General features: G+C 46.3%; 1 protein-coding gene across 2 annotated transcripts in view; it reads right to left on the bottom strand.

Moving 5' to 3' along the window:
- Positions 1-17289, bottom strand: part of DNAAF4 (dynein axonemal assembly factor 4) — a 90403-nt gene that overhangs the window by 64336 nt on the left and 8778 nt on the right. For both annotated transcript variants that reach the window (XM_077473988.1, XM_077473987.1), the window contains exons 3-4: positions 11319-11452; positions 1477-1684 (exon numbers count right to left, since the gene is read on the bottom strand). In XM_077473988.1, the coding sequence (XP_077330114.1) occupies positions 1477-1684; positions 11319-11452 (342 nt within the window). The remainder of the gene's footprint in view (positions 1-1476; positions 1685-11318; positions 11453-17289) is intronic.

Here is a 17289-nt window from a genome sequence, read left to right on the forward strand (position 1 = left end):
GTCAGTCCCTATACCGCTGAAGGACTGCTGCAGTATAGGGCAGCGGTCAGCAGTGGTGCACGTCAACCCTATCTATTGTGGACCGATAGCGGTCCTTACAGAACAGCAGACTGTACCGCACTCAAGCCTATGTACCGTAGCACCCTATACCAAGTTACCAGTCCTTATAAGAACTTTTGTGGAACAAGCAGGTTGTGTGTTAGTGATTAGCAGACTGTACGTCAGTCCCTATACCGCTGAAGGACTGCTGCAGTATAGGGCAGCGGTCAGCAGTGGTGCACGTCAACCCTATCTATTGTGGACCGATAGCGGTCCTTACAGAACAGCAGACTGTACCGCACTCAAGCCTATGTACCGTAGCACCCTATACCAAGTTACCAGTCCTTATAAGAACTTTTGTGGAACAAGTGAGTTGTGAATGTTTAGCAGACTGCAGCAGAAGGGCAGCAGTCAAGTATAATATCCTTTCTATATTTGGAAGAAAGAATATTATACATGTACAAGCCTATTACTGTACCACTGATACCAGTCCTGAAAAGAACCTTTGTGGAACTAATAATAACAGCAAGTCTTTAAAATTACCCTCACTGCCTGACAACACTGCTTCCTTCCTGTCCCTATACAAATTGGCAAAAAAAGAGAACGATTAGTGGTTACTGGAACAGCTCTTTTGTGGACCTTGATAGTAACAGCTAATGATGATGATGATGATGATGATGATGAAAGACTAATCTGGCTGTCCCTGTAGCATACACCGTCCTTTCCCTTTCTCTAAACTAACAAAAGACACTCAGGCTGCTGCAAGAATCAGCAGCACAGCAAACCTATCAACACCTAACACCTATACCAGTCCTGAAAAGAACTTTTGTGTACCAAATAGCTAGTGGTTTATCTCTCCCTACTCCACACAGGAACCTGTCCCTATCTTAACAGAAGAAAGAATGTAAAATGGCCACCGGATCGGGTGTATTTATAGGTTAGGGGGAATGTACAAGTGTCCATGTGCTGTCATGTCTCAATTGGCTGTCCTGTATCACATGATAAACGTGTCACCAAAGGTTAAAGTTCTTGTATACATTAAACACGTAAGTCCGCCGCGGCGAACGACGGAAAAAGGCGTTCGAACGTGCGGACCGCGAATGTCGGAAATTCGCCGCGAAACGACCGCCGGGCGAACCGTTCGGCCATCACTAGTTAACAGCAGCGGGAGCCAATGGCGCTTCCAATAAGGAGGGAGAGCCCCAAACAGCTGAGTCTCTCATGCAACATCGCTGGATCGAGATGGGATAAGTATTAGGTGGCTGAGGGTGGAATAGAATTCATAGAATGCATTAAGATAAAAAAAACTTCTGTCTATACAAGCATTTTAAGTTTTGGATATGTAGGGATTATTTTTGGAGAATAAAGAAATAGTTCAGTGTCACTCACTGTAACACAACATTTTATGACAGTCACCTATAATAATAACTAGCTCACCTTGTGGATGGGGTTTTTGATTATGAGCATTTTTGGACTTGTTTATAGCATTTTTTCTCTTCTCTTCCTCTCTCCTCTGCTGCTCCTCCTGGATTCTTCTCTGCTCTTCTATTCTCTGTCGTTCCTTAAATCTTTCCAGCTCTTCACTCGCTCTCCGCCTCTCCTCTTCTTTAATAGTTTCTATTTGTTTTCTTTCTTTTTCATCAATCTAAAAAAAAAAAAAAAAAAAAAAAAAGTAAAAAATCCTATTATTAAAGGGGTTGTAAAGTAAAATTTTTTATTTTTTTAAAATAACAAACATGTCATACTTACCTCCACTGTGCAGCTCGTTTTGCACAGAGTGGCCCCGAACCTGCTCTTCTGGGGTCCCTCGGCGGCTGTCTCAGCTTCCTCCCGCAGGTGCTTCTCACGTTAATGCGAGCTCCCTCGCATTGGTGAGAAGCACTGCGGGCGCGCTCCCGTGATACAGCCGGCGGCTATAGCCGCTCGCTGTATCACAAGGCCCCACCCCCCGGCGCGCTGCGTCATTGGATGTGATTGACAGCAGCGCGAGCCAATGGCTGCGCTGCTTTCAATCCATCCACTCCAGCCAATCAGCGGCCAGGCTGAGCGGCAAAGAGGACGGCGGGGGCGAGCGCGGGATTTTCGAGGGGTCAGGTAAGTAAAACGGGGGGACTGGGGGCGCCGGCAGTGTCAGATGTTTTTTCACCTTAATGCATAGAATGCATTAAGGTGAAAAAACATTTACCTTTACAACCCCTTTAAAGTAATTTTAACAACAACTTACCTGTTTTGTTTGTGTCTCCATCCCCTCAGATAGCATTGCTCTGGGAAATCCCACATAGTAACTACTATGTCTCTGTGTCCTGTGATGTACGATAAAGAAAATAGGATTTTTTTAACAGGTTACTTGTAAAATCCTTTTCTTGGAGTACATCACGGGACACAGAGACATAGTAGTTACTATGTGGGTTACTATGTGGGTTATATAGGCCACCTTTAGGTGATGGACACTGGCACACCCTAAGACAGGAAGTCCACTCCCTATATAACCCCTCCCATTACTGGGAGTACTTCAGTTTTTGTAGCAAAACAATATACATGTATCAAAAGAGGGGAGGGACCTCTGTGTCCCGTGATGTACTCCAAGAAAAGGATTTTACAAGTAAGCTGTTATAAAAATCCTATTTTCTCACAGAGCCATAGTAATTACTATGTGGGATGTCCCAGAGCAATGCTATCTGAGGGGATGGAGACACAAACAAAAGTAGGGTGCAATCAGACCTGAGGACCTATACTGCTGCCTGCAGCACTCTGCACCCAAAGTCAATATACTCATGTCTTCTCACATCCACCTGATAGAATCTGGTGAATGTATGGACTGAAGATCGAGTTGCGGCCTTGCAGATTTGAGCCATGGAGGCCTGGTGATGCACTGCCCATGAAGCACTAATAGCCCTGGTGGAGTGCACTTTGATTTGAAAAGGTGTAACTTTCCTCTTCAAACCATGAGCTTGAATAATTACTTGCCGAATCCACTCAGCAATAGTAGATTTAGACGCTGCCTGTCCTTTTCTAGGACCTTCAGGCAACACAAACAAAACATAATTTTTCTGAACCTGAGCAGGCCCCCTCCAAATAGATTTTGATCGCTCTCACTACATCCAGAGAATGTAGTGACATTTCTTCCGTAGAACAGAGTTCTGGAAAAAAATGAAGGCAGAACAATATCCTGGTTTAAGGAGGGGTATGGATATCTCCTATCTCCCAATGGAGACATCAACAAGGGAAAATGAGCATAAGGACTGTTACGGGGCACATAGAATATATTAACTCATAAGAATTCAATATCAAAGCAATAAATCATATTTAAAAACAATTTGTTTGAAAAAGACATATAAAAATAAATAAATGAAACATTCCAAAATACAGTTGGTAGAGACGAATGAGGTAATTATTCAACTAGTTTCGCTTCATAGCTTCATCAGGATATTACCTAAGTCTGGAGATATATCCTGGTTTAGATAAAAACCTGAAACCACCTTCAGTAAAAAAGCTAGGATGAGGACGCAATACTACTGTGAATGATTCACTACTGTGAATGATTAAATATGGCTCTTACAAGAAAGAGCTGCCAACCTTCTTGCAGAGGAAATGGCTATCAGAAAAACTAGCTTCCTTGTCAAAAGGACCAAGGGAATATGTCGTCTCGGCTCAAAAGGCTGTTTCTGTAATGCTGACAGAACTAAATTCAAGTCCCAAAGGGTCAGGGGTGCTCTAACCGGTGATTAAGCTGAGGACCCAACCTAGGTATTCCAGGTAGTTGACTGTGGTGACCAAGCTTTGGTCTAAGTGGGCTACCAACCAGGCTATTAAGAGCAGGTCATCTAGGTAAGCTATAATCGTTATACCCTGGGCCCTTAATCTGGCCAGAGGAGGGGCCAGGACCTTTGTAAACACCCGAGGTGCAGTAGCTAGACCAAAAATGTAGAGCTACAAACTGAAAATTAAGTTTTTCCACTATGAAACGCAGATATTGCTGATGAGCGGGGGAAATAGGTACAGGCAGGTATGCATCATTGATGTTGATTGATGCCAGAAGTTCTCTTCCTTGTAGGATGGAGACTACTGATCGGATTGATTCCATGCAAAAAGATAGAATTTTTAGGAACCGGTTTAGATCTTTGAGATCCAGAATGAGTCTGACATCTCCATTTGATGTTGGCACCATGAAAAGGTTTGAATAAAACCCCAATCCCTGCTCTTCCATGGGAACCACCATGATTGCTTTTTGTGACAAAAGTCGCTCCATGCTTGAAGTCGCTCCATGCTTTTCCCACTTGAAATCTTTTGGATATAATTGTCCAAATCATCTGCAAACAGCCTTAGACAGCGAAAGGGAAAACCAGCCAGGAGCTTTTTGCATAGCGTTTCGGCTGACCAATTTTTCAACCATAAGATTTTATGCATATGCACAAACCCAAGTGTAAGGCGAGAGGTCTTAAGGATAGAATCTCTGATTGCGTCAACTGCAAAACACAAAGCCGCTGGCAGCTCGGCTAGCTCCTGGGCCTGCTGTTCAGGGAAAACCTTGAGCACCTGTTTCAAGTGGTCTCTCAAGGCTTGACATATGCCAATTGCCACCACTGCAGGTTGAGCTACTGAACCTGCCATGGAAAAAATGCTTTTTAACAGGAATTCCAACTTTTTAATCGGTCGGATCCCTAAGCATTTGAGCGTTGTCAGCAGGACAAGTCAAACTTTTATTTACAGAGGATATAGCAGCGTAAATTGCTGGTATACCCCACATCTTTGTAAATGTTTCCTCCATAAGATAAAGTGGGAGGGAAAAAATGTTTATCTGGGTGATTCCACTCATAATAAATAAGCTTTTCCAGCAAAGAATGAACAGGAAAAGCATGAACAGCTTGAGGAGGCTTCAGTGAACCCAACAAGAAGTGGGCTTTTCAACTGATTCAGTTACGGGTAATGTAAATGTGGAGCGGACCATTTCAGTAAGAGAATTCACCAGCAATTTCTCACCCTGTGAAGCTGAAGATGGTCCTTCCCCACTTGATTCCTCAGAAGAGCTGTCATTAGTCTCTTCCTGGTCCCCTGCGGGGGATTTGTCTCCCCTTGCCCAGAGTTCTTCTGTTTGAGGGTCCTGGGGAAGGGGACCTAATGCGTTTTCTACCACTTTGTGAAGATGCAATTAAGGCCACTAATCTTTCCTCCAATCCACTCATGGCTGAGGAAAAAACCTGTAAATATATATAGGGGCTGAAATGCCGGAAGCAATTGCAGCCCCTAACCCCGACGGCTCACTCTGACCAGCCTCCCTAGGTCTTTCTGGAGTGGATGAGAGAGGAGGGCGTGTGGATGGAGAGCCACCATGGCCTCTAGTCTGGAAAGAAGCTGTGGGGGGACATTCCTGAAAAGAGAAAAACCCCCTTCCCACATCCTGCCTGGAGCTTGGGACACAGAGCAAGACTGACAAGCATGGAACAGGTACGTGCTCTTGACAACCCCTGGTGGCGAGTTTATGCATAGCAACATTTACTTAAAAGGAGAAAACCCACAAGAATAAAAAAATGTCCTTTGGAATCTCCTTTACCTTATCCGGCTGCAAGTTTCTGTGGTAAACCAAACAAACCCAATCTTTACCCCTCCGTTAAATAAACCTTCAGGAACCAGAGCCCCTTGTTATCGGGGGATCCACACTCCTGGGCCTGTAAAGCACCCCGCCAGGAAAATATGGCTGAAAAAAAACAAACACTGGAGCCTGGGGTCCAGCTCTCTAAAAAGAGTAGCGTTATAGGCAGAACCTTGTTTCTTCAGACACGAGGCCCGGATACCACTCAATTTGGCCTGGAAAAGACACTATGAATGGATCCGGTTGCATGGCTTGCCCTAGCAAAGATTTCTCCAGCGGAGCTCAGCACAGCACATCTTTACTTGTGGCCAACACCTTAGACACTGGCGAAAGAAACTGAGGTACTCCCAGTAATGGGAGGGGTTATACAGGGAGTGAACTTCCTGTCTTAGAGTGTGCCAGTGTCCATCACCTAAAGGTGGCCTATATAACCCACATAGTAACTACTATGGCTCTGTGACCCGTGATGTATGATAAAGAAATTTATTTTTATTTTAAAATTTATGTGAATATGACTCCCCATACTGTATATGGAATACATATCCATCAGTAAATAATAATTTCAACAAAATATGGTGGCGATCAATGCTTTTATTTGTAGGGAAAATTTCAAAAAAGGCTTATATAGTCATCCACATTGAGTTAGTAAAACATTATACAGCTTTGTTGATTACTTATATAAAATAACCATGACCTGAGAGTAAACTTTGGGATAAAAGAGTCATTTGTTTAGTTCCCACTTAAACCCTGCACAGGTTATATGTACAGTACATCCAGAAAGTATTCACCGCGTTTCACTTTTTCCACATTTTGTTATGTTACAGCCTTATTCCAAAATGTATTAAATTCATTATTTTCCTCAAAATTCTACAAACAATACCCCATAATGACAATGTGAAAGTTTGCTTGAAATATTTGCAAAATTAATAAAAAAAAAAAAAAAAAAGTACATTCAGTGTACATTCTAACACCCCTTTCACACCAGGGCGTTTTGCAGGCGCTATAGCGTTAGAAATAGTGCCTGCAATCCGCCCTAAAGAAGCTGTACCATTGTATGCAGTGTGAAAGCCCGAGGGCTTTCACACTACAGCGGTGTGCTGGCAGGATGTCAGGAAAAGTCCTGCCAGCAGCTTCTTTGGAGCGGTGAAGGAGCGGTGTGTTTACCGCTGCTCCCCATTGAAATCAATGGGGCAGCGCTGTAATACCGCCGGCAAAACGCTGCTATTGCGGCGTATTGCCGGTGGTTTTAACCCTTTCTCGGCCGCTAGCAGGGGTAAAAGCGCCCCGCTAGCGGCCGGAATGCGCCGCAAATCCACCGGTAAAACGCCGCTAAAAATAGCGGCGTTTTACCGCCCACACTATCGGCAGGGTGGTGTGAAAGGGGTCTAAAAGTATTCACAGCCTTTGCCACGACACTCAAAAATGAGCTCAGGTGCATCCTGTTTCCACTGATCATCCTTGAGATGTTTCTACAACTTGATTGGAGTATACCTGTGGTAAATTCAGTTGACTGGACATGATTTGGAAAAGGCACACACCGGTCAATATAAGGTCCCACAGTTAACAGTACATGTCAGAGCACAAAGAAAGCCATGAAGTCCAAGGAATTGTCTGGAGACCTCCGAGACAGTATTCTATCAAGGCACAGAGCTGGGGAAGGGTACAGAAAACTTTCTGCAGCATTGAAGGTCCCAATTAGCGCAGTGACCCCCATCATCCGTAAATGGAAGAAGTTTGGAACCACTAGGACTCTTTCTAGAGCGGGCCGTCCGGCCAAAATGAACAATCAGGGGAGAAAGGCCTTAGTCAGGGAGGTGACCAAGAACCCGATAGTCACTCTGACAGAGCTCCAGCATTTCTCTGTGGAGAGAGAAGAACCTTCCAGAAGAACGACCATCTCTGCAGAACTCCACCAATCAGGCCTGTATGGTAGAGTGGCCAGACAGAAGCCACTCCTCAATAAAAGGCACATGACAGTCCAATTGAAGTTTGCCAAAAGGCACCTGAAGGACTCTCAGACCATGAGAAACAAAATTCTCTGGTCTGATGAAACAAAGATTGAACTCTTTAGCCTGAATGGCAAGTGTCATGTCTGGAGGAAACAGGCACCGCTCATCAAATGGCCAATACTATCCCTACAGTGAAGCATTGTGGCAGCAGCATCATGCTGTGGGGATGTTTTTCAGCAGCAGGAACTGGGAGACTAGTCAGGAACGAGGGAAAGATGAATGTAACAACTTACAGAGACATCCTTGATGAAAACCTGCTCCAGAGCGCTCTGGATCTTAGACTGGGGTGAAGGTTCATCTTCCAACAGGACAACTACCCTAAGCACACAGTCAAGCTAAAAATAAGTGGCTACAGAACAACTGTGAGTGGACCAACCAGAGCCCAGACTTGAACCCGATTAAACATCTCTGGAGAGATCTGAAAATGGCTGTGCACCAACGCTCCCATCCAACCTGATGGAGCTTGAGAGGTCCTGCAAAATAGAATGGGAGAAACTGCCCAAAAATAGGCACGTGAAGCTTGTAGCATTATACACAAAAAGCCTTGAGGCTGTCATTGGTGCCAAAGGCACTTCAACAAACTATTGAGCAAAGGCTGTGAATACTTAAGTACATGTGATTTTGTTTTTTATTTTTAATAAATATGCAATGATTTCAAACAAACTTCTTTCATGTTGTCATTATGGGGTATTGTTTGTAGAATTTTGGGGAAAATAATTAATCAAATCCATTTTGGAATAAGGCAGTAACATAGCAAAACGTGGGAAAAGTGAAGCGCTGTGAATACTTTCGGGACGCACGGAAATTTAGGCCGGCTGCAAGGCAGGGGAAAGACGGGTGACATCACCCATGTGCATACTATGGCCCATTTTGTTTCTGTAGATGGAGGGTAACGTCACCCATAGGCTTCCTATGGTCCATCCTGATCCAAAGCATACATTTTATAGAGATTGTAAATGTAAAAAATGTTTTCCTTTGAAATACGGTAACAAACATGTTATACTTACCTCCTCTGTGCAATGGTTTTGCCCCAATTGCACCCTTACATTTCTTGTTGCATTCTTTTTAACGTTTAAATGCTGATGATGATCCCTCAACCTTGTATTTTTTGAAGGCCTTCTCTTTTGCTTTTATATGCAGTTTTACATTGGCGTTAAGCCACCCAAGACTTTTGTTCGCTCTTTTAAATTTATTAACCACACACCCCCTCAGGTTAGGGGGCCTATAGCATACTCCCAGTATTATTTTCCCCTTAGCTTCAAATCCCTTTGGAGCTCCAATAAGGATTACACCTCCTCCCTATCTCCCCTAGTGATGTAATCTTTTAGCCCTTGTACACACGGTCGGAGATTCCGACAACCAAATCCATCAGATTTTGTCAGATGGATTTTGTCCGAAACTGTTGCATACACACGGTCGGACGAAGTTGTCGGAAAATCCGATCGTTCAGAACGTGATGACATTATTTTGTTACGACGGGACTACGTTCAGGCTAGTAGCCAATAGCTTTGGTCTAGGAATTTGATCTGAGCATGCGTGGCACTTTGTCCGATCGGAATTCTCTACACATGATCGGAGTATATCCGATCGGAGCATTTTGTCGGAAAATATTTCCGGCAAGTTGGAAAATTTGGTCCGACGGATATTCCGACGGAAAAACAATCCGATGCAGACCACACACAGTCGGAATATCCGACAAAACGCTCCGATCGGACACATTCCGTCGGAATCTCCGATCGTGTGTACAAGGGCTTACATTCACTTGTATATTATTCTTGATAGACAGGCATACCCCTCCCCCTTTTTTACCCTCTCTATCAATGCAATAAAGGTTATGCCCCTGAATAGTTGCCAGCCAATCATGAGAGCTGCTGAACCAAGTCTCAAATTCCCACAAAACCCGAACAAAGGTATCTCTAGTTCACCCATCTTGTCCGTCAGGCTCCTGGCATTGGTAAACATGCCACATAGTTTAGACTGGTCGCATACTATCCTCTTATTGGGTGTTCCGAGATTGCAACTAGGACTTGTTACTATACTTACCTTGGGTTTATGTGCTTTTGTCAACCTACCACTAATGCCCCAAATACTACCCTCTGCACTGTTCCGTGCTGACTATCTCTACCTCGGGACCCTCCCCCGTCACCTAGTTTAAAAACCCCTCTAACTTTCGGGCCATCTTTACTCCAAGCAGATCTGCACCCTCCTTAGGTGCAGTCCATCCCTTCTATAGTACTGTTGACCGACTGAGAAGTTGGCCTAGTCCTCCAGGAGCCCAAACCCCTTGCTGTGGGCCACTCATGGGGGTTCACTCCTGAACCTTGCTTGTTGAGTCTATTGTCACATTTTTATTGCTGTTTGTATCCATGCTGGGGAGAGCTCCTCTCACTTCCTGTGCCAGTTATCACTGTGTACCAGATAAGCATTTAAAAAAAAGGTAGCTGATCGCCATAAAACACAACAGGTGAGATCTACCAATGCCATCTGAGTACAGCCTAAAGGCTAGTATACACGGCCCGAATATTTGGCCTGTGTGTACAGCAGCCTATCCGACAGAAGCCAGTCCAAGGACTGGCTTGTATTGAAAGGGCATGCTGGAAAACCAGCAACTGATCAGCAGTCACCCTGTCACAATACAATAGTTAAGAGGGGGAGATCGCTGTACTAACATCGCTTGTATAGCTATCTGTCGTTTTTTTTTTCTTTCAGTCTGCTGGGTTGAATGAATAAAAACACCCTGTGTGTACCCGGCATAAGGCTGGTCACAGATGGATAGCTCCATTCACACAATCAAGGAGGATAGGGGAAGCCTCACTGCTGAGACATTGTATTCTGACAGCAGGGACTCTCTACTGTCAATTTACACTGATCAGCAGCTACAGCCCATTAGCTGCAGCTGCTAAATGAGTAAAAATGTTGCAACAATTATGTTCGACAGAAGTCGATCACTAGATTTACCTCTGTCGTGCAGGGGACACACAGAGCGGGGCTCAGGAGCAAGCACGCATGAGACTTGCTATGGGGGCCTCCGGCAGTGGAGAGGAGACAGGAGCACGAGCTAGGGGCCCTAGAAGAGGAGGATCAGGGATGCTCTGTGCAAAACTATTACACAGAGCAGGTAAGTGTGACATGTTTGTTACCTTTAAAAAAAAAAAAATATCCTTTAAAAATCACAAAGCCTAGTACATACTGGCCGAATCTCAGGCAACGTTGGTCGGTTCATTAGAAACTGTCCGTCATTCAGCCTGTGTGTACCACAGTTGGTCCAACAGAAGCCGGCTGTTCAGACACACCTTTCATGAAATGGGACAATGCTCAAGAAGAACCATCTTATTATTCTTATTCACACGTGTTGCATCGCTTGTAGCGTGAAGCTGGAAAAAAGCTTCTTTGGGGCCCTAGACTTGATAATGCACATTATTTAGGTACTACCATTTAAACGCCTATGTGGCCAAAAACATGTGATTTTGCACCTGTACTTCAAGTAAGGAAAAAAAAGCCTCTAAATTGCTGTGTGTCAGTAAGGCAAGTCATCGGTCACGTTAGTTCCTCCCCCACATCTGAGAGCAATGTTAAGCCCCTCTACAGGTACACGCTTCTGTCTCGCTTTGAAATGTTTAGTAATGGCATGACATAGGCTCCTTTTTATTAAATCAGACATCATCATGTATGTTACTGACCTTCATCATGACCTCCAGAGAGTACTTCTCGTTTTCTCTCTTCCTCATCGCTTTGGCCTCTGCATCTTCTTTAGCTTTCTCCTGCACTCTAGCAACAGCTTTCTCTCTGACTTTCTGCATTGCTTCCTTTTCCACTAAAAAATAAGAAAAAGCAAAATAAAACTAGGGGGCTTACATAAGTGAGCATAAAAGATCTGCATATTGTTTAGTTCAAGAACAGCTGTAATTTAATAAAACGTAGTGACCTTCCCTTCCCCAGCCTTGCAGAACTAGTCTGCAACCTCCTAATAGCCCGTACATACGATCTGGAAATCGGACGACACATATCGAAAATGGAGAGGTTACTAAAGTTACGAAAATTCTCGTACAACAGAATAAAAATAAATTGGAAGTGATGTAATGTGTTGCAGTGTATTTGTATCGTATTTTTGGATGACAACTGTGCCGATTATACGAAAATCGTACGATCTGGTATCATATGAGAAAAATTTTCATGCTTTTCCGAGCTGTTAATATCGGATGAACTGTCGTGATTGGCTCTCGAAAGCTCTGTACTAATAATCAGCTTATCGTGCAATTGCTTTGAGCGGTAGGAGTGGTATTTTTCGTCCGATTTTCAGGCCATGTTTACAGGCCATAAAGCTGGCCAGTTCAGCAGGGACCGTCCAAATTTGTATCCATGTATGGGCACTGCAGCTAAACAGAAGCTGATCTACCGATCGTCTTCTGTTAAGCTGCTCTAACGGGGAAAAGCATCTCAATTAGCACTGCAGGCAATAGGCCTCAGCATTGATCTGTGTATTCTGACAGTGGGGGGAGTCTCCCCGCTGTCAGAATACAATAGTGCAGCAGGGAGGCATTCAGCCCCAATCACTTCAGAAGTGTTGATGGGACAATCAATTCAGTTTTTTTCACTCAGACAGCAGGAAGCATACCCATCTCTCCTCCATGTTCTTTGTTCCTACTAGGGATGCACCGAATGGGTTTTTTGGTGCCGAAACCGATACCGAAAATGAAAAATACACTAGGCCGAAAACCGAAACCGATACCGAAACAGCACCGATACCGAAAATGACTGTTTTTAAAAAATATTTTTATACAGGAGGTGGTCAGAGACTAGGGACATGGTACAGGAGATGGTCAGAGACTGGGGACATGGTACAGGAGGTGGTCAGAGACTGGGGACATGGTACAGGAGGTGGTCAAAGACTGGGGACATGGTACAGGAGGTGGTCAGAGACTGGGGACATGGTACAGGAGGTGGTCAGAGACTGGGGACATGGTACAGGAGGTGGTCAGAGACTGGGGACATGGTACAGGAGGTGGTCAGAGACTGGGGACATGGTACAGGAGGTGGTCAGAGACTGGGGACATGGTACAGGAGGTGGTCAGAGACTGGGGACATAGTACAGGAGGTGGTCAGAGACTGGGGACATGGTACAGGAGGTGGTCAGAGACTGGGGACATGGTACAGGAGGTGGTCAGAGACTGGGGACATGGTACAGGAGGTGGTCAGAGACTGGGGACATGGTACAGGAGGTGGTCAGAGACTGGGGACATGGTACAGGAGGTGGTCAGAGACTGGGGACATGGTACAGGAGGTGGTCAGAGACTGGGGACATGGTACAGGAGGTGGTCAGAGACTGGGGACACGGTACAGGAGGTGGTCAGAGACTGGGGACACGGTACAGGAGGTGGTCAGAGACTGGGGACACGGTACAGGAGGTGGTCAGAGACTGGGGACACGGTACAGGAGGTGGTCAGAGACTGGGGACACGGTACAGGAGGTGGTCAGAGACTGGGGACACGGTACAGGAGGTGGTCAGAGACTGGGGACACGGTACAGGAGGTGGTCAGAGACTGGGGACACGGTACAGGAGGTGGTCAGAGACTGGGGACACGGTACAGGAGGTGGTCAGAGACTGGGGACACGGTACAGGAGGTGGTCAGAGACTGGGGACACGGTACAGGAGGTGGTCAGAGACTGGGGACACGGTACAGGAGGTGGTCAGAGACTGGGGACACGGTACAGGAGGTGGTCAGAGACTGGGGACACGGTACAGGAGGTGGTCAGAGACTGGGGACACGGTACAGGAGGTGGTCAGAGACTGGGGACACGGTACAGGAGGTGGTCAGAGACTGGGGACACGGTACAGGAGGTGGTCAGAGACTGGGGACACGGTACAGGAGGTGGTCAGAGACTGGGGACACGGTACAGGAGGTGGTCAGAGACTGGGGACACGGTACAGGAGATGGTCAGAGACTGGGGACACGGTACAGGAGATGGTCAGAGACTGGGGACACGGTACAGGAGATGGTCAGAGACTGGGGACGTGGTACAGGAGATGGTCAGAGACTGGGGACGTGGTACAGGAGATGGTCAGAGACAGAGGACGTGGTACAGGAGATGGTCAGAGACAGAGGACGTGGTACAGGAGATGGTCAGAGACTGGGGACCTGGTACAGAAGATGGTCAGAGACTGGGGACATGGTACAGGAGATGGTCAGAGACAGAGGACGTGGTACAGGAGGCATCCCCCATTGCAGGCCAGTGTGCCCCATTGCAGGCCAGTGTGCCCCATTGCAGGCCAGTGTGCCCCATTGTAGCCCATTGCAGCCAGTGTGTCCACTTTTGCAGCCTGTGTGTCCACTTTTGCAGCCTGTGTGTCCACTTTTGCAGCCTGTGTGTCCACTTTTGCAGCCTGTGTGCCCCCTTTTGCAGCCTGTGTGCCCCCTTTTGCAGCCTGTGTGCCCCCTTTTGCAGCCTGTGTGCCCCCTTTTGCAGCCTGTGTGTCCCCTTTTGCAGCCTGTGTGTCCCCTTTTGCAGCCTGTGTGCCCCCTTTTGCAGCCTGTGTGCCCCCTTTTGCAGCCTGTGTGCCCCCTTTTGCAGCCTGTGTGTCCCCTTTTGTTGCAGCCTGTGTAGGGAAGAGAGGCGCCTCCTCCGCCTGTTTGATCACAGCGCCGGGAACATCACAGCTTTCATTTCAATAGCTGTGTGTTCCCAACCGCACGCCGTCACACGCAGCCCCTTCCCCTTGTCCGGGCACTTTGATAGACAGATCATCCGTCCAATCCTGCGGATGATCTGTCTATCTAAGTGCCCGGACAAGGGGGAGGGGCTGCGTGTGACGGCGCGGAGGCGGCTCTCCTGCGCTATACACCCCCCATGATGGGCGTCACCAGGGGCGGGGGGGCGGAGCCCCGCCCCCACCCAGACCACGCCCCATTTTCGGCTCCTTTATCGGCCGTTTTTCTCTTTCGGCAAATTGCCGAAAAGGGCATTTTCGGCCGATATGTTTCGGCGGCGGCGAAATTTCGGTGCATCACTAGTTCCTACGATTTTATCCCAATTTATATCTTCTAGCAAGGTTCGTAGTTTAGGATAGGCTCTTTTAAAATTCAGTGTCTTTGTATTTCCCTTATGTTTCCTATTTGTGTGATTTATACTGAAGCCAATTGCCTTGTGATGGCTGTTTCCTAAATTGCCCCGTATTACCACATCTGCGATCAGGTCTGTATTGCTGGTAATCAGTAGGTCTAGTAACGCTTTGTTTCTAGTTGGTGCGTCTACCATCTGACCATCTGAAATTGTGCGTCTACCATCTGACTCATGAAATTATCCTGCAAGACATTTAGTAACTGACGAGCCTTAGACCAATCTATGTCTGGATAATTAAAAATCCCCCATTATGATGACACTTTCCATCCTTGCTGCTAATATAAATTGTGATAAGACGTCCCTCTCCCCCTCTTCCCTCAGGTTAGGGGGCCTATAGCATACTCCTAACATTATGCCGCATACACACGACCGGTTTTTCCTTCAGAATAAACTCTGATGGTTTTTCTAACGGAGTTCCGCTGAAACAGGCTTGCCTACATACGATCACACCAAAGTCTGATCGTTTAGAACGCGGTGAAGTACAACACATACGACGGGACTAGAAAAATGAAGTTCAATAGCCAGTAGCCAGTAGCTGCCCTTGCGTCATTTTTGGTCCGTCGGAACAGCATACAGATTCCGTCTGACTTCTTCTGCCGGAAAGTCTGACCGTGTATACACAGCATTACTTTTCCCTTAGTTTCATCCCTTTGGAGCTCTACCCATAAGGATTCCAACTCCTTTCTAGCTCCCCTAGTGATGTCATCTCTCACATTCACTTGTACATTATTTTTGATATACAGGCATACCCCTCCTCCTTTTTTACCCTCTCTATCCCTGCAGTAAAGGGAATACCCTTGAATTGTTGCCAGCCAATCATGAGAGCTGTTGAATCAAGTCTCTGAAATTCCCACAAAATCGAAATCCTCCTCGTACAACAGTATATCTAGTTCTCCCATCTTGTCCACCAGGCTCCTGGCATTGGTGAACATGCCACGTAATTTAGACCGGTCGCATACTGTCTTCTTATTGGGTGTTCCGATGTTGCAAATAGGACTTGTTACTATACTTACCTCGGGTTTATGTGCTTTAGTCAACCTACCACTAATGTCCCCAATACTACCCTCTGGAAAATGTTCCACGCTGACTATCTCTACCACTGGACCCTCCCCCCGTTGCCTAGTTTAAAAGCCCCTCTAACTTTTCGGCCATCTTCACTCCCAGCCAGGGCCGTCTTTAATATTGATTGGACCCCGGGCAAAACTTTGCTTTGGCCCCTACCTGCTTTGAGACATACAATAAATAGCAGCTTGACACAAAATTAGTTTACTGCATCAGATCAGGCAGCTATTGCGATGGTTGCCAGAGGTTACAGTGCATCATTACCACTCACTGACTGGTTGCTAGAGGTTACAGCACACATTACGGCTCACTGATTAGTGGTTAGAGGTTACAGCACATGATTTCTGCTTGTTAATTGGTTGCTAGAGATTACTGTGGATATGACCTCAGGGAGGCATGATATACATAACAATGCTGCTGGCCGCTGCTATTTACATATGATTGCCGGTAATTTACATGTAAACACAAGGTCTGCAGGTGAGTCATCTGTACACAGCAATAGGGCAGAGCTGGGCAGCATTAGTAGCAGCACTTCACACTGAGATATCGGGACACAGCACAGGACTAAAACCTCAAGGGACGAGGGAATTTAAACCAGGATAGTTGGCAAGTATGAGGCAGCTGCTTTGGGCCCCACAACAATGACAGGGCCCAGGGCAGCTACCCCTTTTGCCCTGCCTTAAAAACGGCCCTGCTCCCAGCAGATCTGCACCCTCCTCATTTAGATGCAGTCCGTCCCTTCTCTAGAACTGGTAACTGACCAAGAAGTCGGCCCAGTTCTCCAGGAACCCAAACCCCCCCTTTCTAGACAGATATCTTCCCACACAGCTATAGTGTGGTCCAGCAGTGAATTTGCTATGCAGGTTAATTTAATAGGGTCAAGTGAGGGTTGTTCTCATCTGTGCATAGTTCAAGTTGGAGCATCCCACTAATCCCTTCTCCTATCCAAGTTTTACAAATAAATACCAAAAAAAAAAACAAATACCCTAGGCTGATCATTGGATAACGAGCGGAAGAGTGTGCGGGTGATAGTGTGAAAATACCCAAGTGTTCGCCTGCAGGATAATCAAAGGGAGGCCCAGGAAATACTATACTCAGCAACCGCTACGGGGGAAGTGCTACGCAGACAATCTGACATGGGGCCCCATACAGCCAACCTGACATGGGGACCCATACAAGCAATGTTTCAGTTATGAATGAACACAGTGAGTGATTGAACACAATGGGTGATCGGTACCATTCAGGAAAGAAAGGGGCTGGTAAATATGACATATTTACTGCACCCTTCCCCCACTCTCAATCTTGAAGGATCCTTTTGTGTGCTTGCAGCTGCTGGTGGGAAGGAGAGGAGGGAAGCCAGCAGCACTGTGGGGGTAGAGGGGGCATACAGGGGAACCTGGCCAGGGAGAAACATACGGTGCATGGGGAGGGTGATCATGTGGCGGAGGACAGGGACAATTACGGAACCAG

The sequence above is a fragment of the Lithobates pipiens genome, unplaced genomic scaffold (genome assembly GCF_037356315.1).
Source record: "Lithobates pipiens isolate NorthernLeopardFrog02 unplaced genomic scaffold, aLitPip1_a1.2 Scaffold_8, whole genome shotgun sequence".
In the NCBI taxonomy this organism is placed as follows: Eukaryota; Metazoa; Chordata; class Amphibia; order Anura; family Ranidae; genus Lithobates; species Lithobates pipiens.